We start from the raw sequence: 25670 nt of genomic DNA, 5'->3' as shown, positions 1-25670 counted from the left end.
TGGGGCCAGAGGAGGGTGTGCTCTGGACTCAGGGGGTCCAGGGCAGCAGGAAGTGGCCATGCCTGTGGGGTGGGGCACCCTGGCCATAGGGCCACACAGAGGGCTGCACGATTGAACCTGCCCAGCCGGGGGTGCGCAGGTCCCAGGCCTGTGGGTGGTTTGGCCTGTTTACAGACCAAGGGAGGGCTTCAAGGGTGAGCAGGAGGGTCTGAGGGGGCTCTGTGGAGAGACTCCTGTGGCCTCAGGGGCCAGTCACCACCTGGGCCACAAAGAGGACCTTGTAAGTCTCCTTCACGTCCCCCTTGAGCTGCAGCAGGGCTGACACCATGAGTGGGTGATCCGGCTGGAATGGGAAGAGGAAGGAAGGAAGGAGACCCTCGGTTAGCTAGCCCACCAGACACGTGTGTTGTCTCACTGCCCACTGTCCCCCTCACCTGCCCGGGGCCCGCCCAGCAGCCCCTTCCCTCGGTGGGGCCGGGGTGTCATCCCGCCAAGCCTTCGGCTTTTGCAGGCCTTCCTGGCCAGAGTCTGTGGCACCTACGTCAAAATCGGCAGGCGGCATCCAGGAGATGCTGATGGTCTTGGTCTGGCCACGCTCCACGGAGCCCCTGGAGGGCTCGATCGTGAAGCCCTTGTGCTGCAGAGCCGTGCCGCCCTCCAGGCTGAACTCGACCATCTGTGGGACACTGGAGCTGCAGGTGGGGCTGGCCGGCTGGGCACAGCTCCCGGGAAGCAGTGGGCCTGGGGTCGAGGGTAGCTGACTTCGCCTGCCCTCCCAGCCCTGACCGGCCCACCCCACATCCATCAAGGGCCAAGGCTGGGAGGGGCCCAGGCTGCCCAGGCAGGGGAGCTATGGAGGGGCTGGCTGGGCCTGGGTGGTGCTGTGGTCACCTTCTTTGGGGACACCTGGCTCGTCCGGATGCAGCCCACCTGCAGCTCCCGGGTGGCAGGGGGAGGTGGCGTGTCTGTGTCTAACTGGATGTAGTCAAGGGTCACCAGGATGGGCTTCAGCTCCTCTGCTTCTGAAGAGAGAGGACCTGGCTGGGGGGCCGATGGGGTGGGGTGGGGCCGCCACGGCAGAGAGGGAGGGAGCTGCCTGGGGTCAGCTGGTCCTCAGAAAATCTCCCTGTAGCATGACCCCACCCTTTGGAGGATGGGCCAGGAATGACCTCCCTACCCTTCTGGCTTCCTAGGGCTAAGGGTACAGGTGGGCCTCAGGAGGGGTCCTCTTCCTGCGCCGAGCCTTCCCTGCCCCACCAGGGCTCACCCTCTCTGTGCTCAGGGTCATAGGTGGGGATCACGGTCAGGGACTCCACAGGCACGTCCAGGGGGTCACCGCCCTCCACAAACATCATGTGTTCGCGGGCCACGCCCTTCAGAAGGATCTGGCGGGAGAGTTTCTGGGACAAGAAGCACATCAGCATCGTCTTGTGACCCGTAAGTGGGGCTCTGGGAGGGCGCGGGCCCTTGGGAGCTGGGACACTGGCCTCTCCACCTGACGACACCCCTGGCGTGGAGCCCCCAGGAGGCCAGGCTGGGAAGGCCGGAAGGGACCCGGACACGCGGGAAGGGGGGTCGAGGCTGGGCTGGTGGAGCCACACCTTTTCAAAGAGCACGACCTGCAGCCTGTCAGAGAAGTACAGGCTCTCGTGGTCTGGGCTGAAGGTCACGGTGAAGTCCTGTGCCTTGCCTGGGTCCATGATGCCCTCGACCGGGATCACACTGAACACACTCTGGCCACTGTGGTTCTGGGTGCCTGCGGGCCAGCGGGTGGTGCGGCGGGTGCCCTGCTCAGCCGGAGCCCCTGGCCCCCCACCCGCCCGCTGCCCGTGCTGGCCTCCCTGGGCCTTGCCCTGCGGCCCTGGCCGGCCGTGGTCCCGTGCCCACCGCCCCTCACCCCCCCGCCGGCTCACCCACGACTTCAGTCCTCTGGGCCCTCGAGGTGAGGAACTGCGGCAGGCGCGGCTGGTCTTCGCTCCTGGAGCGGGAGAGGCTGTCCAGCTGCAGCGAGAACTTGATGGGCAGCGTGGAGCAGTTCTGCAGCTGTGAGGAGGGGCGACCCTCAGCCGAGGGGTGTGCCCCGCCCACGCAGGCTGCTGCAAACGGGGCCTCCCCGGGGGGGATCACACCCCGCTGGGGTCTGGTCGCTCTCCTGTCCAGTCACGTTCGCCTCCTGCCCACGGCACTTCACTGCGCTGTTGGCTCCGTCTGGCCTCACGTGACCCCCCATCCAGGCTGGCCTACCTGCCGGACCACTGTGCCTCCGGGTGGGACAGCTCCGCAGTGCCCTCTGTCCTCCTGAGCTCCCTCTGCTGTCGGGCTCAGGCTTGCCCTCAGCCGAACCAGCATCCTTGCCCAGTCTGTCCCCTGCCCTCTCCCGCTTCTCCTGGTGGTGCCCCCTCCGCAGTGAGACACCTCAGGGAATCCCTGCTCTGGGCTCAGTGCCGGGTCCCGACCTAAGCTAGTGGACGAAGCAGGTGTCGTGGTGGTCCTTGATCCCAAGGCCGGTGAGTCCCTCAGACACTTGGGAAGCATGGGGAGCTAGGCCGGCCCTCCGGCAGGGGCTGGGAGGCCACAGGGCGATGTGACCTTGCCACAGAAGTCTGTACCCACGCCCGCACCCCCACAGCAGTGCCTGAGCCGAGCTCCTCATCCCAGATGGGACGGCTCCTACGAAGGCCCCGTGCAGGAAGACAGGGAACGCTGAGGCAGGGCAGGTGAGGGGTGGAGGGAGGGGTGCGGACAGCGCAGTGGAGGTGGCAGCTGCTGGAGCGGGGGTGGCTGGAGCCGGTGGGGGGTGCCTGCACCCCCCCTGGCTCCCATACCAAGGTGGGTCTGATCCCTTCCAGGGTGGAGCCCCCTCCCAGGAGACCAGGCAGGCTCCAGGCCCTGTGATGTGCTTCACCTTGAAGCTTGAGGACACAGACTCCCCGGCAATGACGTAACCCATGTCGAGAACGTCCCCGTCAATGGAGCACGTGATCATGGAGGCCACGCCGGTGCCCACGAGGGTCAGGGAGAGTGTGCCTCTCTTGGTGATGATGTCCAGTGTTTCCTGGGCCTGTGGAGACCACATCCGTGAGCACGGAGCAGACCTCTGTCGGAGGCGTGTGGCGGAGCTCCGCGGGAGCAGCTGGGCAGGCGGGAGCGGAGACCGCTTGGAGCTCCCCAGCTGCCTCCTGCTTGCCCGCGAGAGCTGAGGGCCTACGGGTCTGGCCGCCCCCAGGGCCTGAGCACGCAGGGTGCGGCATGGCGTGAAGAGGGCCTGGGGCTCACCAGGCTGCTCTCACGGGGAGAGAAGGACAGTGTCAGCACGCAGGCCTCGCCGGTAAGCAGCTTGCTGATGGGGTTCAGCAGGACGAAGGGGCCACTGGGCTTCAGCACGGAGAACTCCACCTGAGGCCCAGTGTCAAGGACAGGTGCCAGCGGGCCTGCAGCCCTCCCCGCACCAGCTCCTGCCCCGTCCGTGTGGGCTGCCTGGGCGGGCTGTGGACAAGGATACAGCAAGATCCTCCGGGGAGATGTTCTGGATGGAGACCTTCTTTATCGCGTGGTGTCCTGAAATGGGATGGTGGAATCCGGGTATAGCCCTAGGCCGGGGAATGGGCTGTGGGAACCCAGGCGGTGACTGCGGGTGGGCCGGTCTCTGGTGTGGGAGTTGCAGGGGGTGCTGGGCCTGGTCAAGGCTCACCTACAGCAACGTCGCCGAAGTCAGAGACGGTCTTGCCTTTGTTGGAGGTCACCACGACAGAGGGTGCTACTGCCGGACACCACAGCTCCAGGTACAGGGTATTGTGAGGACTGGGGGGAGGGGGTGTGCTGATGGCACTGTGCCTCGCCTCCCCACTCTCGTCCTGCTCGCTCCGGCCACTGTGCCCTTCCCTCTGGGGCCCCAGATCTGGGTTGGGACGGTCACTTTCTGGAAGACGCCCCCCCCACCCCGCCAGAACACCGCACCTGAAGCTCAGGGGTTCTGTCCCCTTCCTGTCTTTGGTGTCACCACTGGCGACGACACAGGGAACCACAAACTTGTCGAACTTCCCCTGGAAAGATCTGGCCAGGGTGGCCTGGGCAATCTGGTACTCGTTGGAACTAGAACGAGGCAGTGACGTGCACTCCCACTCCTGTGCCCACACCACACACACCCCAGTGGCTTGGGGCCCCGCCACGCTCTCCTGGGGCAGGGGATGGGGTGCACAAGGCCATACCTGCTGCCTGGGACCCGGGAGCAGAGGGGAAGGGGCCCCAGGCTGTGGCTGTCCTACTTTTTCCTGGTTTCTGTGGGGTCCTCCCCCTACCCCAGGGTCCTGGTCAGGCACCTAACAAGAGGACTGTGTTCCTGGGGTCTCAGGTGAGGGTCTGGGATGGGCGAGTGACTCGAGCCCCTCAGAGCTCTCCTGGTCTCATTTTGCACCTGGGGAGGGTGGGGTTGCTGAGCTGGGAATGCGGGAGTCAGGGGCAGCAGGGTCTCCCCAGCCCATGGCATGAGGCTGTGTGTAGGGACACGGGGCCCTTGGGAATGAGGTGGGCAGATGCCCAGGAAGCCAGAGCTTAAGGGGCCTCGAGGCAGTGCCTGGATTCATCTGTGCCTGAAGCCAGCCCAGCCCTGGACGTCAGGTCACATGGCTCAAAACGGCTCTGCTCCAGGCAGCCCGCGAGGGGACCTCTCCATGAGGGTCAGGACAGGGTCTCGTCACGTGGGCGCAGAGGGAGGCAGTGGGGCGAACTTCTCTTGGGCCCACCTGAACTCGAGGTCCTGCTTGTCCAGCTCTGCAGTCGGGGTGGTCGAGTTCCTGAGCAGTCGGCCTGGGCTCTGCGGCCGTAGCGTGGAGAAGGACTGTCTCCCGAGGTCCTTCTTCTGGCTGGTTGTGTCCTTGCGGAGCTGGGGTGCAGACAGGCCGCCTCTGCTCAGCCTAGCGGGCACCATGGCCACCCCCTACGGCCTGTTCTCCGCCAGCGCGGGCCTGGGCTGACTGCCCCGTGCAGGGGCCACAGGGGCAGGGGCTTGGAGCGGACAGAGACCCAAGCACCAGGTGGCTTCCTAGGAAGACTGACCACAGGTGTAGTAGGCAGCTGCGTGTCCAGAGACCCCTCCCCCCCCGGGCCCGGGCACGACCCCAGTGTTTGCTTCCCCAGCAGGGAAACAGGCAACAGGCGGGAAGATTCCCCTGGGACCAGGGGTCCTCCTTCCTGGTGCCTGTCCCCCCCACGCCTCATTGCAGGAGGGCAAGTGCTTCCCCCTGTGTGTGCCAGATGCTGGAGAAGTATGCTGTGCTCCTCTGTGTCCCCAGGGCAGCAGTGGGCGGCTGTCGTTCTAGGCCGACTGCACAGCTCCGTGTGGGTCCGAGGGACTCCCTCTCCCCTGGAGTCACGGGGTGGGGGGTGCAGGAAGTCGCAGCCCCCACCGTGTCCCCCACGCCCCTCCTCTTGGAGCCCCGCACGCACCACTTTGGCCTCCGCCGGTCTGCTCAGGGCCTGGGAGGCTTCCTGGTGGACCAGCTTGCTGGGCAGCACGGGCCGGAACGCCACCTGGATGAGGCATCTCTGCGGGGAGAGGAGCGTGGAAGGCAGAGCTGACCCTGTGGGTGCCCCGGCCCCCTCAGCACCCACTGCAGTCCCCACTCCCCCCTGCATGGCCCGGGTCTCGCTCTCTGACGGTCCTGACAGGACTCTCCTGTCACTTTGTGAAGGCTCTTTCCGGGGGGACGTTCCCTGACCGCTGCCCCTGGGGCTGCTCTTACCCTACAGGGCGGGGGTCCCGTGACGGAGGTCCTGGTGGGCTGGGACCCCGCCTGCAGCTCACATCAGGCAGGCCATGTGTGAGAAAGGCAACTTGGCATTCAGCCATCAAGATTTGGGGTGAGTTCCTCACCCCAGCTTGTCCCTGTGACCGGCGCAGGCTGCAGGAGGTCCTGAGCCCCACCGAGGGCTCACTCCCGGGTGTCCCTGGTGCTCAGTACAGCCGAGGTGCCCACGCAATGGGGGGCAGAGCAGATGGCGTCGGGGGAGAAGGGAAAGCGGAGGGAGGGGGCGGGGAGCGGGCGCAGAAGCCGACCACAACACCCCCTTGGGGATCGGTACCTAAGTAGTTCTGGCTAAATTTAATGAAGTGCATTTTATTTATTTATTTATTTGAGAGAGCACGAGAGGGGAGAAGGTCAGAGGGAGAAGCAGACGCCCCACGGAGCTGGGAGCCCGATGAGGGACTCGATCCCGGGACTCCGGAACCATGAACCGAGCCAAAGGCGGTTGCTTAACCAACTGAGCCACCCAGGCGCCCCGTAAAGCGCACTTAAATGATTACAGTAACTAAAACGCCGCCAGGGCCCAGGAGTCCCCAGCACCCTCATCGGCCCCTCCTCACGTCGTCCTGGCGGCTCTTGAAGGGAAAGTGCTAAGCTCCAGGAGGCTGGGATGGCCCTGGGGCGGGCTGAGAGGAAGCTCTGTCCCCAGGCCCCGGTTCTTTCCACTCTATCGGGCAGGGCGGGGCGGTGGAGCCCTTGACCGGCTGAGTGACACCCACCCTGCACTTCCAGTGATCAGGCCCTCTGTGCCCATCTGCTGTGAGATCCAGGGGTCTGCATGTCCTCCCCTGGTGCACATGGCTGGGGCTCCCGGGCAGGTGCTTGTGCGGTCTGCCACCCTTGGGTGCCCTTGTCTTGGGCTTGGGCTGGCTGGGCCTCCTCGCCCTGCCCATGTCCATGGGCCATGGGGACCTCCTTGGCCCTGCTTGGGTCTGACAATGGACAAGTTCACCCCCACCTCGGCTGTCCAGGCTGCGTTGCTGCGGCCAAGGGTGGGAAGAGCCAAGCCCCCCAATAGAGCTCCGCCCCCCAGCCTACCCATGGGGCCCACACCTGCCTCTCCTGGCAGCACGGTCCCCACGGAGGGCGAGATGGTGATGGGCGAGTCCGCAGGCAGCAGGAATTCGAAGGACGTGGGTCCCACGGGAGAGGTGTCCTCGGAGCCGATGCGGGGCACGGAGTGGGTCAGCGAGTTCATGCTCACGTGAGAGTTGATGACGTACAGGGTGGCCACGGACATGTCATACAGGGAGGTGGCCGCAAACTTGACTTGGTAGTGGGACAGCTCCAGGGGCGGGTGGACGCCCACAGCTCGGCACGCCAGCTTGAAGCACCTGGAAGGGCGGGTGTGGGCGGCTCAGTGGGGCCGCCGTTTGCGGGGTCCCTCTATGCTGTGGCAGGTGGCCCCTGAGGGAGACGGTGGCCTGCATGGGCACAGCAGCGCCTGGGACCACGACAGCACTTGTCACAGATTTTGCTACCTCATTAGTGAATTTTACTCTCTCTCGAAGATGCTATAGCTCAGTTGGTGAAGCGTCTGCTTTCGGCTCAGGTCATGCCCCGGGATCCTGGGATCGAGTCAGGCATCGGGCTTCCTGCTCAGCAGGGAGCCTGCTTCCCCCTCTGCCTGCCGCGCCCCTGCTTGTGCACGTGCTCTCTCTCAAATAAATAAATAAAATCTTAAACGAGGAAGATCTTGTATACCCCTGCACCCATTTAAAGTGGAGAGCTAAAAATTTCATCCCAAATTGCAGAGGAGTTAATTTCTGGCTAATTTTGTTAAATATTCATTGGCATTTAAAAATAAAACCGACGGATTGGTCTTTGAATGCGAGTGCAGGACTCCGTACACCCCAGGGAGTTAATTTCTGCCGTCATTCTTTAAAGAAAAAGAAGGGATGTGGGAGGGGGCTTTCCCTCCTGGAACATGGACCTGTTGGCCGGGCACCTGGGCTGTGACGTTTGAAGACTAATCTTTAACCTCGGGTTGAGTGTTCTTGGACCGAGTGTGATTGGCCTGGTATTTGAGTTAAGACAATGTATCCCAAAAACCCGCCCAGATATTTGGTATTTTAACCACTGGAATATTTCCAGTTCACATCTTCGAACCCAGATTTCTACGGTGCTCTCCGTGTTGAATTTCATCCTAATTACGTACATTTTAAGGCTCTGATGTTGACTGCCCTGTCGTAACCCAGCTGTGACGGCGATGTTGCACACACACTGAAGTACTGAAATATGTATTTTTACGTCTTGTGGCCACAGGCTCTAAATGTGGAACAAAAATCCTTCTGTGTGGAGATATCATTGAGGTTATTATTAGTATGCGGTTAATTGAAGAACAGTAAACGTTTCAAGTGTGATCATCATTACACACAGAAAGAGAGTTCACTGGATGTGTTTCAGGATGGTGGATGGAGCTGCTGTTCTCCGGCTGGTTCCAGCATCAGGAGTGGCAGAGCCGGGGGTGGGGGCGCTGCCCGGCTTCCCTGCAGGGCCCTGGGGATGGGAGCTTTGCTCCCCAGCATCACTCAACCCTATGAACCTCTCCCTGTGCGCCCACGTCACAGGATGTGTCTTGCAACGTTATCTTGAACAGTCCCTCTCTGGCGACTCACTTAGGCCCACCTTCATTTTGTTGCATAGAAAGAACCAGAAGCGCCCCCGCTCCCACCTGTCAGGGGCGGCATCACCAAGGCTTGACTGAGACTGGCCAGATGCTGCCATTCTTATGACTGGGAGGCAGCGGGTTTTACCTAAGACCCTGATGGGGGATGTGGCAGGTGGGTAGTCAGGCCATTGATTTTCCTTGCGGGTTCTTTTTTTTTTTTTTTTTTTGAAGATTTTATTTATTTATTTATTTGACAGACAGAGATCACAAATAGGCGGGGGGTGGGGGTGGGAAGCAGGCTCCCCGCTGCACAGAGACCCCGATTTGGGGCTCGATCCCAGGATCCTGGGATCATGACCTGAGCTGAAGGCAGAGGCTTTATTTAACCCACTGAGCCACCCAGGCACCCCTTCCTTGTGGGTTCTAACTCTGCCCTTCACTCTCTAAACTCTCACAGCCTGTGGACTCACCCCTGCTCACCTACAAGCCTGTCAGATCCCAGGCGACCAGTGGTCCTGCCCATGGCCACACTCCTGGGGCCAGAAGAGGGCTTGACCCATGGGCCCTGGGCACTCTGACCCCAGACAGGGTCGAACGGCAACTCAGGCTGGAATGTAGGTGGGAACAGGAGAAGAGACAAAGAGAAACAGGAGGGCGGGCAGTGGGGCTCGGTGCCCAGCTGGACACCTGCACAGGGTGCTCTAGAACATTCCTCACTGGGACAGATAACCTCAGGCAGCAACAAGAACACAGCCCTTATCCCAGACGCCCCCTTCAGCACCCTGTTTGGTTTCTCTCTTTCTACCGCCTCCCCCATCCCACTTGTCAGGGTGGAAATGGGAAGCCTGGGGAGGTCCAGGGAGTGTCCCCATCACACGGCACGTTAGAGTGAGTAGGGCTCCTGCCCAGGTCCTCCTGGGTGCAGAGGGACACTCTGCACACGCACGCACACCACACGTGTCAGCACGTGCTTGCTTGCAAGCACACACACACGTCCGTAGTGCATGCTCACACAATTCATGCACACCCCTCACGCTCACACGTCCATGTCCACATACACTCACAGGCGCACGCTCACACGCATACACACACTCCTACTGCTCCCATGCTCGTACTCTCATACACATGTGTACACACACACACACGCGGGCGCACAGGGCAAGCTGGCCCGGCAAGCGAGGTCCCGGATCCCAGGAGCCTGTACCTGGGTCTGAGGTCCTGGCCGCCCATCGTGCCTCAGCCCAGCCCCGCAGTCGACCCAGCGGCCAGTGCTTGAGTCTGGGGGGCGGGACTGCCCCCCACCCGCCCCCGCCGAGCCAGCCACACCCGGCCCTCCGAATGCCTCTTGCCTGCCAGGCTCACCGGTTGATCTCAGACTTGCAAACGAGCTCGAAGTTGTACTCCTTGGCCTTGGTGGGTTGGAAGATCACGTCAAGTTGAAGCATTTCTAGCGGCAGGATTGTCCCAAACCCGTCATTGGGCTGGATGTCCACAAACTGGCAAATGGAAAACCACTGACCCCAGAGTGAAAACAGGGGTCTGCTGGGGCGTATCGTGCAGGCTGTGTGGACATACGTGTGGCCGAGCATGTGAGTGGGTGTGAGCATGTGAGTGTGTGAGCGTCTGGGCCTGTGTGTGAGTGTATACGAGTATGCGGATGTGTGTGAGTGTATGTGTGTGTCAGCATCTTTGTGAGGACGTCTGTATGTATGTGATCACACGTGAGCATGCGGGTTGTCCATGTGTCTGTATGTCACAACGTGCCTGTGTGTGCATGTGAGCAGATGCGTGTGCACACTGTCGCGTTTATACATGTGTCGGCATATGCGTAGGGGGGTGGCAGGGTTGGTGGCGGAGCGGCCCCAGAGAGTTGAGGGCGGCCTGCTCTGAGCCTCATGTTGGCTGCCCTGCAGGCCCAGGCAGGCCAGACTTCTGGAAGGAACAGAGGGAGAGGTCTGGAGTCCTGCCAGGGCGTGGGCCAGGGAGGGAGAGAAAGGCTGGGACAGAGTAGCAAGGCAAGGTGGGGATATGGGCAGTGGGGACGAGGAGGGGGACAGGCAGGGAGAGACGCCAGGCTGACGGGCCTCGAGGTGGGCGTGGAATCTGGGGAGGGGTGAGGCCACCTGGGACTGGGCATCAGGATCCTGGGGCAGCACCGGCCTCGTCCATCCCCAGAGCTTCCCAACTCTGTCCCCGCACCCATGCCCCTCCCTGACCAAGCGAGGCACCTTGGGGACCCCGACGAACCCAAACCCCTGGGGCAGGAGGGAGTGGTTGTAGAGGCTGATTTGTGTCCTGATGGCCTCGTAGATGGTGCAGTAGCCGAAGTCCACGGCCGAGGGACTGAGCTCCAGGTCCGAGGTGGTGACCACGGCATGCACGGTAAACACCACCGGCTTGATCTGAAGGGGACACGGCGAGGACACCACAATTACTTGTGTCTGTTTCTGTAAATGACTCCACACGTGAGAAAGGCAGAAGCGTTGGGCCAGACACAAGACTTGCTTTGGGAAAGGCCACTTGCCTGACATCCGTGACTTGGGAGGACAGGGGAGCAGGTGCCAGAGAGGAGGGGAGGAGCCTTGGGTGGGCGTGGTTGGGGAGTGCATGAGCGCACGTGCATACACACACGCGCACACTCTGTGAGTGTACACGTGGGCACGTGTGGGTTCCGGTGACGGGAGGACGCCCCGCCGGCCCCGCACAGCCCTCACGGGTCTCTTCCTGAGCCACAAACACCCTGCCTTCACAGTCACCGTGTGGGGGCTGCTGGCCCGGGAACCCGCCGGGGCCCTGCCTCCACACGAGTGCCCAGCATTCCCGGGGAGTGTCCCACGCAGACCTGGTCAGCCACCCGGATTGTCATCGGGGCCTCTAGGACTCTGCTTTCCTTGTCAAAATACTTCCCTGCGTCTTCTGGGAGGGAGTGTCTGGAAGAGAGGACACACTCAGCTTGGAGAAGGACAGGGGCACTGACCTGCGAGCGGCCCATGGCGGGCTCCCCGGGCGCTCACCGCGGCAGGAACTTGAGCTGCACGGCGTAGCAGGACCGGGCCTGGATGTAGCCCGTCTCCGGCAGGAGCTCCATGTGCCCCCGCAGCTCCCTGCACACTTCAAACTTCAGACGCAGCGCCGCCTTCGCCCTGTGGGCACCCGAGGACGCCAGACGGCAACGCTGAGTGTCCGCACCCATGGGCCTGACACCCCTCGCACACCCCAGACGCCCACGGGTGCGCGAGCACAGCCCAGCTTGCTAAGGGATGGTTTCCTGGGGAGGAGTTCCTACAAACAGGGAGCCCACCATGGAAATACGGCCCCAGTCAATTCTCAGAGGCCGCAGTGTGTTCTGGGAAGAGCTAGTGGGACAGGCACACCCAGTGCCAGGACCTGGAGGGGTGTGGGCACGGGATGGGGGGAACCCCTGGCCTGTGGGGCTCTGCCGTACTCCTGCCCAGGCCAAGGCTGGGGATGGGCCCGAGGTCGCTTCCCTTGGCTCTGCCCCTCCTCCAACTCTGAAGCAGCCAGAGGCGTCGGGTGCGTGGGGTGTCTGCTTCTAGTCAGGGCCTCTCGCTCGCTGGGCCCCGTCTGGTCTCACCTGGAACCTTCCCTTTTCCTACCATGAAGTGTCCCCACACCCCTACCTGCCTTTGAGTCTCCAGCAAACCAAGCGACCTGGCCGACTGTGTCACAGACACACGCCCTGGGTGTGCAGCTGGGATCTTTGTTTATCCCACAGGCCTACGGCTGCCCCCGCCCCCAAAAGCAGCTGCACCACGCGCCCTGAGATACACCGGCAGAGGCCGCTCACCCTAGCTTCCCAAACAAGTCCACGGGGCCCCTCCCGAGTCCCCGCTGTCTGTGGTCCTGGCGCGGGGACAGGCACGTCCCCCCACAGACGCAGGGTCGCGGAGGAAGTCTGCGGGACTTCCACACCTACGAGCCAGGTCTGCGCTGGAGGCAGGGCTTGCGAAACCCGGGGGCCTGGCATCAGCAGGTACCGGCACCAGGCCTCTTTGGGGAACGACAGTTGCCTGAGAGCTAACCACGGCCTTTGCCTACTTTTCTCCATCTAAGCTTTATGTCAGTAAAAAGCTTTTAGAAATGACTGTTCTGGTGTCTGGACGCCTTTACAAGACCCTCTAGAGAGAAACTCGCTTCTTTCCTTGGGGCTCCGTCCGCTTTTCCTCTCATGGCTGTGCTCCTGGTTTTCCTGTCTGTGTCCATGAGGCGCCAAGGACAAGGGCGTGGAGGGGAAGCATCCCTTTCTTGCAGGAGCCGCTCACCACAGACCCAGGGGCTTGGAACAACAAAGACTTATTCTCCTGGAGTTCTGGAGGTCAGCACCAGACATGGGTCCCTCTGGCTAAGGTGCAGCTGCGGCCAGGGCTGCCTCCTTCTAGGACTCTGACCCTTCTCCAGGTCTAGAGGTACCGCCTCCCTGGCCGTGGCCAGGCCTCATCTTCCCCTCTGACTCCCCCCGCGTCTGACTCTGGCCCTGCTGTGCCTCCCACCACGACAACCATGAGAGTCGACCCGGCGGGAGGTCCGGCTGAATGGCGCATGTGGGGCCGGGCTCCGCTGCCTGCAGCGCTCACCGAGTGTGCACGAGGACGGAGTCCTGGTACAGTCGGTCATACATACACATCTTCAGATCCACGCTGGGCTTCGGCACCCAGACCGGCACATCGATAGCGATGCCCATGACTCTGAAATACAACTGAGTTTGAAGGTGCAAAGTCAGTGACACACACCTCTGTCGGCAAAGCGGGTGACGCCCAGCCGCAGGGTTTTAGGACTTAAAAGTGTCGGAAGGTTACTCGTTAAACCGGCCATGTGTTGGAATTCTGTGGCAGTTTTCACATTATGCACTTTTTTTTTTTTAAAGATTTTATTTATTTATTTGACAGAGAGAGAGAGAGAGAGAGAGAGATCACAAGCAGGCAGAGAGGCAGAGAGAGGAGGAAGCAGGCTCCCCACTGAGCAGAGAGCCCGATGCGGGGCTTGATCCCAGGACCCTGGGACCATGACCTGAGCCGAAGGCAGAGGCTTTAACCCGCGAGCCACCCAGGCACCCCCACGTTATATACTTTAAACAATCCTTTTTATTATCAAAGCGTTCAAACATAAGAACGTATAGACTAGCGTAATGCGTTGTCACGCACCCATCACATAGCTTCCCCATGGTCAGCGTTTTCAGCTGCTTAAACAAACCCTTTCATTACAGGATAATGATCTCCCAGACACACACACACTTCGCCAACTCTCCCAGCCAACGCAGGTGGAGGCTCAGAGGTCTCGAAGGGACCAGGGACAGAGGGAAGCACTTCTCTCCCCTCCGCGGCCACCAGCTCCTCCCAGCCAGACCCCGAGTCCTGGGTCTCAGGACGTTTGGGGGTCTGTGGGGGTCCCACAGGGACAGCCTGTGACCAACAGCCCCTCCCAGGCTGGGCACACGCCCAGCAGGGGAGGCACTATCTTGGGGTGACAGTGGCGAGCCGAGGCCTCCGCACACCTTCCTCCAGGACCCCCGGCCCAGGGACGGGGCCGCCAGCCCACAGGATGGGGCTTGTGAGAGGTTGAACACTCTAGCTGGCAGACCCTAGGCCACAGGGTCCCTGGGGCACAGACAAGAAGATCGCGGGTTAAAGACAGAACCTGTCTGTGGTCTCAGGGCCGGGAAGGCACGGAGGGCGTGAGCGGTGTGATCCCCCAGGTCGGGAATTTGCTTATAGCTCTGACACACACGTACACACGTCATGGTGATAAACTCAGTTGTGCCTTTGGTCACAACAAACGTAGCAACAGGGGCACCTGGGTGGCTCAGTGGGTTAAGCCTCTGCCTTCGGCTCGGGTCATGATCCCAGGGTCCTGGGATCGAGCCCCACATCGGGCTCTCTGCTCGGCGGGGAGCCTGCTTCCCACTCCCTCTCTGCCTGCCTCTCTGCCTACTTGTGATCTCTGTCTGTCAAATAAACAAATAAAATCTTTAAAAAAAAAAAAAGTAGCAACAAATTAAACAACGACAGAATTTGCAGATCACAGTCTCTGAGCAAGACCTAACAAACCTTCAGTAAGTGAATAGATCCACAACAGCAAGTCAAGACTGTAACTACTTGGAATGAGGAGAGGCATTTCTAGTGATTGAGGGCAGGGGCTCCGTACGTGTGCACATGGATGTGTGTGCACAGGCGTGTTCGCGTGCACGTGCATGTGCGTGTGTCTCAGCTGTGGACCCTACCATCTGGGCCACCGACTGGCTGTCCAGGCGTGGGCAGCGCGCTCAGCGCCCTCACAGGGTTGCAGTGAGGGGAGCGCAGAGGGGCAGGGACCCCAGGGCTGGGCCGTGCCGCGGCGGGGTACTCACGGTCGGGCACTGCTGATTCTTGAACACAACCTTGAACTTGGTCTGGACCTCTCCTGGGATGACCGGCGTGAAGATGACTGGCACTTTGACGGAGCTGAAGGGGCCAATCTCACCCTCTGTGTCCTGCATGGGAAGAGAGGCCACTCAGCTTTCACATTTCCATCAAGGCGCTCCCCCCGTCCTCACCCTGGGCCATGTCACCACCACAACAGTGAGTGTCCTTGGGTGGACTGGGCCTGCCCTTCAAGGACTTGCTGCCCAGCATCGCAGCAGAACCCCACCTATGCGTACTTGTCCTCTCCATGACCTGGGCCCCATGTGCACATGCACACACACACGCACACACGCACGCACGCACGCACACACACACACACTCCATGCTCCAGGTCCGCCTGTGTCTTCTCGCAGTGGACCCTCTGCTGCCGGTCCCTCTGCTGCTCCAGTCCTGCCCGGTCCCCTCTTGGGACGGGGGTGGCCATAGGCTGGCTGACCGAGCCGGCTGCCCAGAGACTGAGAGGCCAGACAAGCCTCATCCAGCCCTGGTCAACTGGAGGGTCTGCCCGGGGGAGGGAGCAGCTGGTCAAGAGGGCGCGCCTGGAGGAAGGCGGCCTGTGGGGCAGCGGGCCCTGCTGACCTCTCCCAGTGAGATCTCTGTCGGCTCCTCGTTGTGGGGTATGGTCACGACAGTGGTCATGGTCACTCCCTCGGATTCTGGAAGAGAAGGAGGTCCAGATGAGATGGCTGCCGGGCAGCCCATGGGGCCCAGGGGGATCGGGCCCCTCCTCCTCCGGGCGCAACAGCTCCCAGCCAGCTCCCTCCCTCCAGCCCCGCTCTGCAAAGAAGAATGACTCAGTGGCACAGGAGGAGCAGAGCAGGGAGGGGCTTCTCGGGTGGACACGGACAGTGGGCACCACGGCCTCGGGAGCTGGAGACGGGGGGGGGGCGGGAGAGGGGTGCCCAAGGCTGGGGGAGGTGAGGTTGGTGAGGAGCTGGCTGTGTGTGGCTGGTGGGGTGCCGTGCTCTGAGGTCTGAGGGCCGGAGCCGGAGGAGCTGGAATGAGGCAGCCCTTTGGGGGTCGGGGGACTAGAGAGTGGGCTTTGAGGGTTGTCTAGTCAGAGGAGGAAACTAGAAGGACCAGCAGAGAGGAGCGCTGAGGCCGAGGGAGGGAAGAGTTGCCGGAGTACGGCCTGGGGATGGGAGACGGTTCTGGTGGCCCTTGGAGCGGAAGGACAAGGCCTGAGAGTTTACAGTGACACCGCCTTCCGAGTGTCCCAGCCGAGTCCCCACTACTTAGCATGGCCCGTCATGTGCCGCTGGCATGTCCCCTGCTAGTGGCCTGTGCGTGCTGACCTGCCCCGTGGCTATTTGTCAGCAGATGCTGATTCCTCTTGTCTGAGAAGGTCTTTCTGCGGATTTTGCTTGTGACACAATTTGACAGGAGAGGTGAAGGTCAGCACCTTTCCTAGTCCCGTGCCTGGGCTGCCTGGCCTGGCCACCATGGAGTCCCAGGTGCCCTCTGGTGGCCTGCCCCAGGCCTGCCCCTGACACATGTGTGCCCGGCGTGGCTGGACGATTCACCTACAGGGTAGTGCGCACCGTTTCTGGGGTCTGGGGTTGGTCTGGGCGCCCCCAACTTGGCAGACCTGTCACCCCACTCAGCAGCCACAGCTGTCACCTGGGTGGGGGGGGCGTCGGCTGTCCCCATCTTGATGTTTATGTCCTTGTCTGTTTCAGGAGTAAGAACCATGACAGCCTAGCCCGAGGCCAGGGTAGACCCTGTGGTCACTGTCTCATCCTGCGTGGGTGGTGGTTGGGGTCTCTTGGTGTCCCAGTGTGGAACTGTGCCGATCCATTTGCTACGAACACGGCAAACTTTCATCAGGTCTGGAGTCGGCCTCAGCGATAGTCGCGGGAGCTTCCTTCCGTCATGTGTCCGGTTCCCTGCTGTCTGCCAGAGGAGCCCGTATTTACTCACTTTCGGGGAACAGACACGAGTTTAGATGTGTTTCAACATTTTAGAAAGTTCTCACAAGTGTGTCATTAGACTCAAGGAGACAGATGAGACCTCCTCCCTCTGTCCTCCGTGGCTTGTACCAGGCGCTCAGGCGTCCGTCTGTCGGTCTGCAGTGAGAAGCTTCCCTGGGTCCCTCCTCAGCAATGTCTCTCTGCGGCTTATCCCGCGGTTGGGGTTCCCGTTTCGACGATCACGTTCTTACATCTACAAGCTTTATTGGGTCGTATTCCAGCCGGCCTCACGTCCGTCCTTCTCCGTGAGGGTTTTGCGTGTGAGTGCGAGCGAGCGCTTCTCTCTGGCTCCGCGTCGGACACTCTCCGCATCTGACACCCGCCCGACGGCCGCGCTGCTGTTCTGGGCGCCGAATGACTTCCTTTCCACCCCTTTTTAGGAAGGAATCGTTCACCCGCAGGAAAATCCGCCCATTTCAGTGTAACTTGCAAGTGTTGACAAAAACTGACAGTGCAGCCGGCACCGCTGTGGAGACACGGAACGGCTCCCTCCCCCCAGAGCCCGTGCGCCCCTTCGTAGCCGGCCCCTGCCCCAACCCGGAGCCACTCATCTGTACAGTTTCGCCCTCCCAGGACGTCGCACAAATGGAGTCACCGTCCGCCGCCTGGGAGCCCGACCTTTCCTGACCGTGGCCCCCTCCGGGGTTCGCGCCGCTGCCGCGTCACCAACTTGGTCCCCTGGCGCCGGGCGCTGGTTTGTGGCGGTTACAAACAAACCCTCTGGAGGTGTTCGCGTACACTCTGCCCTTCCACTATAGGGTTCCATTTCTCTCGGTAAATACCCAGGAGTGGGGTGTCCGGGTTGTGCGATGCTTGCGTACCTTGGTAAGAAAGGGCTAAGCTCTCCCGCGTGGCCACACACCCAGCAGCAGACGGGGTCGCCGCGGCTCCCCACCGGCCCCTGGTGGGCCCGCTTTTCGCCTTGTTTCTGGCTCGGATCCAGCCATCCTAATACACGAGCAGCGCAACCTCACTGTGGTTTTAAGGGTGCCGACCACCTTCTCATGTGCAGAAACACGGGCAACAAATCTTCTTTGGTAAAATGTCTAAGGCTTTGCTCATTTTTAAGAAACTCTTATTTTTATTTATTTACTTGAGAGAGAAAGAGAGAATCCCAAGCAGACTCCCTGTAGAGCTCAGAGCCCAACATGGGGCTCGATCCCCTGACCTGAGATCATGACCGGAGCCGAACCCAAGAGGACGCTTAACTGGCTGAGCCGCCCAGGTGCCCTTCCTGACCATTTTTAAACTGGGTCATTTGTTTTCTCGTTGAATTTTGGAAATTCTTTACGTATTTTGGGCGGGCTCTTTTGCAGACACGTAATTTGCTAATATTTCAAATGGAAAGTCTTCCCTCTCCATTCTCTTAGCACGATCTTCAGAAGAGCAGATATTTTCAGTTTTAATGAAGTCCAGGTTGCAACTTTCATTTTTATTTTAGTATTTATTTCAGTTTTTTCATCATGAGACGTGGACTCGCTCAGCCCCGCCCCCTCGTTCCCCCGCCCCCGCTCCTCTCCTCTCCGGTGACCGTGGTGTTCTCTGTGGTCAGGAGTCTGTTTCTTGGTTTGCCCCTCTCTCTTTTTTCCCCTTTGCTCATTTTCCCCTTAAATCTCACCGGTGTGAGGTGACACGGTGTCTGTCTCTGACTTACTTTGCTCAGCACAACACTCTCTAGCTCCAACCGTGTCCTTGCGGGGCAAGACGTCGCGGCAGTTCGAGTCCGTTCTCTGCACCACGTCCTCGTCTGTCACTCATGCTGCTTTGGTGAGTTCCACAGTTTGGCTCTTGGAGATAATGTCCACATAGGGCCGCATGAGGTAGTATCTTTGTATTCTCTGGTAAGTGCCTAGTACTGACATTGCTGGCTCATAGGGTGGCTCTATTTTTGACTTTTTTTTCCTTATTTTTCTTATTTTGACTTTCTGAGGACCCTCCGCAGGGTTTGCCAGAGCGGCCGCACCAGCTCGCGTCCCCCCAGCAGCGCACGAGGCTCCCCTTCGCCCGCGTCCTCCCCAACGCCCGTTGTTTCTCGTGTTGTTGATTCGGCCCTTCCGACGGGCGGGAGGTGACAGCTCGCTGTGGTTTTGATCTGTGTGTCCCCGATGCCGAGTCGTGCTGACCGTCCTCTCAGGTCTGTCGGCCGCCTGGAGGTCTTCTGCCCATTTTTGAAATTGCGTTGTTGGCCTGTGGGGCATTGAGTTGCGTGTATCTCAGATTTTAGATACTAACCCTTTACCGGATGTGTCATTTGCAAATATCTTCTCCTGCTCAGTAGGTTGACTTTCAGTTTTATGGCTGTTTCTTTCGCTGTGCAGAAACTTTTTATTTCTGTGCAGGCCCAAAAGTTTGTTTTTGCTTTTGTTTCCTTTGCCTTAGGAGATGTGTCTAGAAAAATATTGCTATGGTCAGTGTCAAAGAGGTTATTGCCTGTGCTGTCTTCTAGGATTTGATGGTTCTCATATTTAGGTCCTTAAAACCATCTGAGTTTATTTTTATGGTGTAAGAAAGTGGTCCGGGTTCGTGCTGCTGCCTGTGGCCGCCCAGTTTCCCCAGCACTGTCTGTTGAAGAGACTGTGTTTTCCCCATTGGATATTCTTTCCTCTTTTGTTGAAGATTAATTGACCGTATAATTGTGGGTTCGAATTTGGATTTTCTATCCTGTTCTATTGACTTATGTGTCTACTTTTGTGCCAATATCGCAATGTTTTAATTGCTACCGCTTTGTAATGTAACTTGAAGTCTGGAATTATGATACCTCCAGTTTTGTTTTTCTTTACTTTTTCAAGATTGCTTTGGCTAGTCAAGGTCTTCTGTGGTTCCACACAAATTTTAGGATTATTTGTTCCTTGTTCCAGCTCTGAGAAAGATGCTGCCGGCATTTTGATAGGGATTACATTAGACCTGTGGACTGCAGGACGCCTGGGGGGCTCAGATGGGGAAGCGTCTGCCTTCAGCTCAGGTCAAGATCCTGGGGTCCAAAGATCAAGCCCCAGGGAGCCCGCTTCTCCCTCTCCCTCTGCTCCTCCCTTCCTGCTCGTGCTCTCTCTCTCTCTGAAATAAATAAAAAAACTTAAAAAAGAAAAAAAGAAGTCGCCCGTGAAGCCGTCTGGTCCTGGCCTTTTGCTTGTTGGGGGATTTTGATCACTGATTCCATTTCATTCGATTTGTCTATTTAGACTTTCTGTTTTTTCCTGCTTTAGTTCTGGAAGGTGTATGTTTCCAGGAACTTGTCCATTCCCCCAGGTTGTCCAATTTGTTGGCATATAGGTTTTCTTTTTCTTTTCTTTTTTTTTTTTTTTAAAGATTTTTAGTTATTTATTTGACAGAGATCACAAGTAGGCAGAGAGGCAGACAGGGCGGGGGGTGGGGGGAGCAGGCTCCCCGCCGAGCAGAGAGCCCGATGTGGGGCTCGATCCCAGGACCCTGAGACCATGACCTGAACCAAAGGCAGAGGCTTAACCCACTGAGCCACCCAGGCGCCCCTCTTTTCCTTTTTTAAAAAAGATTTTATTTATTTATCTGAGAGAGAGAGATCACAGGTAAGGAGAAGGAGCAGAGGGAGTGGGGGAAGCAGAGCAGGGAGCCCGAGGCGGGGCTCGATCCCAGGACACTGGGGTCGTGACCTGAGCCAAGGGCAGAAGCCGCACCCACCGAGTCCCGGCACCGCGGCGCACAGGTGTTCTTGCCGTCTGTGGCCGTGGGTGTTGTTTCTCCTCCTTCACTGGGGTTTCATTCATTTGGGTCGTGTCCCTCCCTCTCACTCCCTCCCTCCCTCTCTCTCTCTCTCTCTCACATGGCTGGAGGTTTCTCAGTTTTGTTGATCGTTTGAAAGAACCAACTCCTGGCTTCATGGATCTATTCTACTGTTTGCTTTTTTGTTTTTGTTTTTTAGTTTCATCTACTTCTGTTCTAATCTTTATTATTTTTCCCTTTTGCTGGGTTTGGGCTTCGCTCTCCTTTTTCTAGCTCCGTTCGGAGTAACTTCCGGCTGTCGGAGACACTTGCTCCGGGGGCCTCGGGGGGCCCCGAACCCTCTTCTTAGAACTTTTGCTTTTGCTTTTGCCACCTCCCACAGTAGGTGGTGATTTTTTTAAAAAATGGATTGCACTTTTGAGGTCATATCTAAGAAATCTTTGCCCAACACACCATTACACAGATTTTCTCATATGTTTTGTTTTAGAACTTTCATATTTTACATTTAGGTCAATGATTTATTTTGAGTAGTTTCTGTTTACAGCGTGAGGATGGGTGGAGGTTCATCTGGGAGCCTGTGTTTATCTAATTAAGGTCTCATTTGTGGAAAAGACAGTTTTTCTTTCTCCAAGGAGTGACCTTTGCATCTCTAGCGAAGCTGGACTGGCCGTATGTGTGCAGGCCTACTTTGGGACTCTGTTCTGTCCCTTCGAGTCTCTGTGTCGCTCCCTTTGCAGCCACCAAGCACACGGTCTCGTCCCTGTAGCTTTAGAGAAAGTGCTGGAATCAGGTAGTCCGAGTCTTCCAAGTCTTCCAGTCTTTATCGCAACTCTTTTGGGTGCTTTAGGTGCTCTGGGTACCCACAGGAATTTTCGAAGCAGCCGTCGATTCCCACAGATGTCGCTGGCGCGGCTCTGCCGGGCAGCTCGGTCCCAGATGCGGCCGGCGGGAACCTGAACTGACACCTTGCCGTGAGCGAACAAGAGAGAGGCGTGGGAACGCAGTGGGCGGGCCTGCACACGCTCACAGGGACCGTCGTGGCCGGCGGCACAGTGGCACACACCCCGAAGCCCCACTTGTGCCTGGGGGCCTTAGGTCTGTGACCTAAGGTGGCTACGGATGCGGACACCACACGGTGGTGCCACGGCGGCGTGAGCCATGGGAGTGAGTCCTCCAGGCTCTGTTCCCGTGAGGCTGACACGAGAAATCCGCCTTCCTGCGTGAGTGTGGAAGGGGGACTGTCCAGGGAGGCAGGGAGGTGACGGGAACACGGCCAACAGCAGTCGGGGCGAGGCTGGGCCTGCAGGGAATCCCTTCTCCTGCTGGGGGCTGGGGGCCGTTGGCGGGGGCTCCTCTGTAAACTGTCCTCATGTCATACTGTTCTGGACGGGCAGGGCTGGGGGTGGTCCTAGACAGCGCGGTGTCCCATGACCCCGTCAGTGGAGCCTCCCAGTCTTCCTCCCTCCCCGTCCCCTTTGCTCCATCCAGTGGCTGCACCCCCGGGGGGGGCTCCTCAACTGTCCCAACGAGGACGCCCGAGCCTCCTGTGGCCGGCCTGGACGTCCAATGCTCGCAGTTCCTTTAAAGATTCATCCAGCGTACCTGTGACTGCAAATTTCACTCCCCCCCACAGCCCGTATTTATCTGAATGTATATATTTCCTTATTTACTATCACTTAACAACCAAGTCCTAGGAAAACACCTCACAGTCCAGCCCTCTGGCACCACATGGGCTCACGTCAGAGCCCCTAGGAGGCAGCAGGTGCCTGTCCGCCCCAGTGCCCAGCTCACCCGGGGGGCGCCCCTCTTCCTGTTCCTTGCTGTCCAGCTTCCCAGACTCCTTCTGGCTTGGCACGTCTGTGGGAGAGGACGCGTCGCCCTCGATCTGTTGCTCAGAAACGCTGGTGATGATTTTATCGTAAAAACTTTTATCTTCATCTGTGAACACACTGCTCTAAAAAGGGAACATGACACTCTTACTGGCAGTTTCCCATTTGCTTTTCCCGCTCTACTGCCCAGACCCCTGTTGCCCGCAGGGCCACGTGGGGAGCCTGGCCCTGGTCCTCCTCCCTCTCTCCTGAGCCGGGCGTGCGGACCACCGCAGCCCAGGGGCGCAGCGCCCGACCACCCGTCTCTAGTCCAGGCTGGCTCCTTGCTCCTCCACAGGCGCTGATGCCGGGTCTTGGGTCCCCCAACCTGCAGCCCGTTCCACGGTCTCTCTCCACGCTGACACTCTGCCCTCCTTTCTTGGGACATGTGGGGTCGGTGCCCCAGGCCCCAGCTCCACACTCTTGGCTCAGAGACCTGCGGGTCCGAGAGCTGGCCCAGCCTGTGCCCACCTCCTCACCCACCATTCTCCTGGCTCTGCTCCGGGTTCACACCCCAGCCCTCCTCACCTCTGTCCCCACCCCACTGGTCCTCTCCCTCCCTGCGGGAGACACGTCCAGGGCCTCTGCTGAGACCCCTGCACTACTGGACCAAAAGTGTAAGGTGGCCCCGTGCTTCTCGTAGGAAATCTCTCTCACCCACCCTCACCCCTGAAAGACCTCCCCGTGCCCATGGGTGTGACGGAAGTGGTTTCCACAGATGGGGTCCCACCTGTGTCGCTCTGGGGTTGTGTCCACTCTCTCAGCAGCATGTCTGCACGGCCTTCCCATGGAAAGACCGTGGCTCACCTCATGCCTTTGGCAAATGTACAGGACTGGGCAGGGTTTGCCTGTGGCTTTCAGGCCATGTCCTCTTGGCTGGCCTGTCCCAAGCAGGGACTTCACAGGTACATCGGCAGAAAGGTGGGTCCCCTGTGGCTCTCAGGCTTGGCGCTCTTGGCCATTGCCCCATCAGTCACCACACACTCGAGAGGGGTCAGGGTCCAGTTGCCACTGGACCTGACAGGCAGCTTCAGGTGGCCCCTTATGGAGCCAATTTTCCCCACTTTGCCAGACAATAACACCCAGCCCTGTGTTGACAGGCTCCTTCCCACCACCACGGTTTCATACTCACAGGACAGTCTTGGGTGGGGGGAGGCATCACACCCTGCCCCTGTCTGAGGAGCCACGGCTAACTACAGGCAACACACTCACCATTTTCACGGCCGACTGGGCGATGCCCATTTCACAGGACTCTGATATCCGAAGAAACTTGAACTTGGTGCCCAAGCCCCCGGCGTTGGTCAGCGTGATGGTCCGGGATGTGGTCTCCCCCACCACATAGCTGCCAAAGTCGATGAGCTCCTTGTCAAGGGATAGCTGCCGAAAGACCCAGGGATGACCAGGGTGACCGTGCCCGACAAACTCTCCTCTCCCGCCTGCTGTCCTGCAGCCCTGAGGGGACCCCAGGGCTCTGGCCCCTTCCTCCTGCGTGAGGCCGAGTCCTAGATCTGGTTCCAGGGGGACCTTTGCACACCCCAGGGACAATGTCCACGTCCTAGAAATCGTTGGTTTGTGGACTGATCATGATGATTTGGGAGCTCCTGATCGCTAACCTAACAGGTCAAGTCAGCTAAAAAGAAATGAGCGATCAAGCCATGAAAAGACAGAGAAACCTCGAGCCCACGTTACTAAGGGACAGAGCCTGGAAAGGGTACATATGGTGATTCCAACCGTATGGCATTCTGGAAAAGTCAAAATTAAGGAGATAGTAAAGAGATCAGGGGTTGCCAGCAGTTTGGGGGCGGGGGGAGGAATGAGTAGACGGAGCACCGGGGGTCGGCAGCGACGCGCTCCGCGTGACCGCAGCGGTGACGACGTGTGGCTGGAGCTTTGTCCAAACCGCAGAAGGCACAGCCGTGGGGGACCCTCAGGAGACCGGGCCCCTGGAGCCCGTCGGAGCCGCGCGGCCGCTGGAACAGAGGGCCCCCGGGGGAGGGGGACGGTGGGGGCAGGGGCACGCGGGAAATCTCGGCGGCCGCCCCTCGCGCTGGACGTGCACCCAGAGCTGCTCTCAGTAGTAAAGTCTACTGAAAAAGACATCATTTGGGAGTCTGAGGAAATCTCAGGCTGGAATGTGGATGTCACGAAACAATCTCGCTTGGTCACAGTTTGAAGAAACACCCTGACTAGAGAGTGGGGAGAAGGTGCTGAGCTGAGTCACTCCAGGGAGGGGTGGGTTCTGTGGGCTGAAGGCTCCAGCCCCGGGTGTGGAGCGTGGGGGCTCTGGCAGGAGCACTGTTTCCAAGGGGGGGGGGCTTGCTGTCCACACTGCGCACGCGCTGGGCTGAATGGCCAGGGCGTGGGCGGTGGGGGGAGCCACGCTCTTGCTGTGGGACCGGAGTTCACAGGTGAGCCAGGGGAAGAGGCCAGAATGGTCCACGAGGGACTGTATTAGAGCGGAGTGACCCGTGTGAATGTTTAGGGCAACAGGCCAGCCCCAGCGGCCCCGTCTCCTGGGCGCCCCTTTCTTTTTCTTTTCCTTCCTCCCTCTCTCTCTCCCTCCCTTCTTTCCTTTCCCTCTTTCTCTCTATTTTAAAAGATTGATTTATTTACTGAGAGAGAGTGTGGGTGCACATGAACGGGGTGGGGGGGCAGAGGGAACAGGAGAGAGAGTCGTAAGCAGGTTCTGCACCGGGCACGGAGCTGGACGCGGGGCTTGAGCTCAACCATGCGATGGCAACGTGAGTCAGGATCAAGAGTCGGGAACTTAAGCGACTGCGCCTCCAGGCACCCCCGTGACCGGCTGCTAATGACGCTCTCCAGCTTGAGGCGCGGGGCTAGCTGGAGAAAGGACTCGCTCTAGCACGGCGGCAGGCGCAGATGAGCCTGGCGTGTTTTCTGTTAAGAAAGGACGTGCTGCGAGACGAGTTCTGAGCACAGTCACAGCCACGCATCAGAGGGATGTGGAGGACGGCTGAGTCGCTCCCAGGAAGGATGTGGGCAGGAACGGAGAAGTTGTATTTGATTCTAACTCAAAGAGTAAAGTAAAGATGTGATTTTATAAAATAATGAATGTGGAAGAGATGAATCTCCGTTACAGAAGAATTCCAAATAATTCACGTGGCCAGTCAATCCTCAGTGAGCCAGAGAGCGCCTCCCACCCCTCGAGTCCTCCCACGGGGCACAGTCTGGCAAGAGGGCGGCAGAAGAGAAGCATCATGGGGAGGAGACCTGGCGGCCACACCGAGTCAGGAGAAGGGCGCGTCGCGCTGTGAGGCACGTGGTAGTGCTGCCCTCGATGT

The 25670-nt window shown here is 59.4% G+C and overlaps 1 protein-coding gene across 1 annotated transcript in view; it reads right to left on the bottom strand.

The window, feature by feature from the left end:
• Window positions 1-241: 241 nt before the first annotated feature.
• Window positions 242-25670, bottom strand: part of CFAP74 (cilia and flagella associated protein 74) — a gene marked incomplete at both ends in the record, with an annotated part of 49622 nt that continues 24193 nt past the window's right edge. Inside the window, 23 exons of the mRNA XM_080801756.1 lie at window positions 242-343; window positions 542-757; window positions 892-1022; window positions 1268-1400; window positions 1602-1756; window positions 1914-2043; window positions 2906-3061; window positions 3277-3396; window positions 3503-3558; window positions 3692-3801; window positions 3958-4092; window positions 4743-4882; window positions 5446-5544; window positions 6862-7138; window positions 9778-9911; window positions 10644-10817; window positions 11258-11345; window positions 11430-11558; window positions 13011-13132; window positions 14780-14902; window positions 15414-15490; window positions 22292-22454; window positions 23581-23745. Coding sequence (XP_080657882.1) covers window positions 242-343; window positions 542-757; window positions 892-1022; window positions 1268-1400; window positions 1602-1756; window positions 1914-2043; window positions 2906-3061; window positions 3277-3396; window positions 3503-3558; window positions 3692-3801; window positions 3958-4092; window positions 4743-4882; window positions 5446-5544; window positions 6862-7138; window positions 9778-9911; window positions 10644-10817; window positions 11258-11345; window positions 11430-11558; window positions 13011-13132; window positions 14780-14902; window positions 15414-15490; window positions 22292-22454; window positions 23581-23745 — 3135 coding nt within the window. The remainder of the gene's footprint in view (window positions 344-541; window positions 758-891; window positions 1023-1267; window positions 1401-1601; window positions 1757-1913; window positions 2044-2905; window positions 3062-3276; window positions 3397-3502; window positions 3559-3691; window positions 3802-3957; window positions 4093-4742; window positions 4883-5445; window positions 5545-6861; window positions 7139-9777; window positions 9912-10643; window positions 10818-11257; window positions 11346-11429; window positions 11559-13010; window positions 13133-14779; window positions 14903-15413; window positions 15491-22291; window positions 22455-23580; window positions 23746-25670) is intronic.

The sequence above is a fragment of the Martes martes genome (genome assembly GCF_963455335.1).
Source record: "Martes martes genome assembly, chromosome: 4".
NCBI lineage: Eukaryota > Metazoa > Chordata > Mammalia > Carnivora > Mustelidae > Martes > Martes martes.
This window is presented reverse-complemented; position numbering and strand designations above follow the sequence as displayed.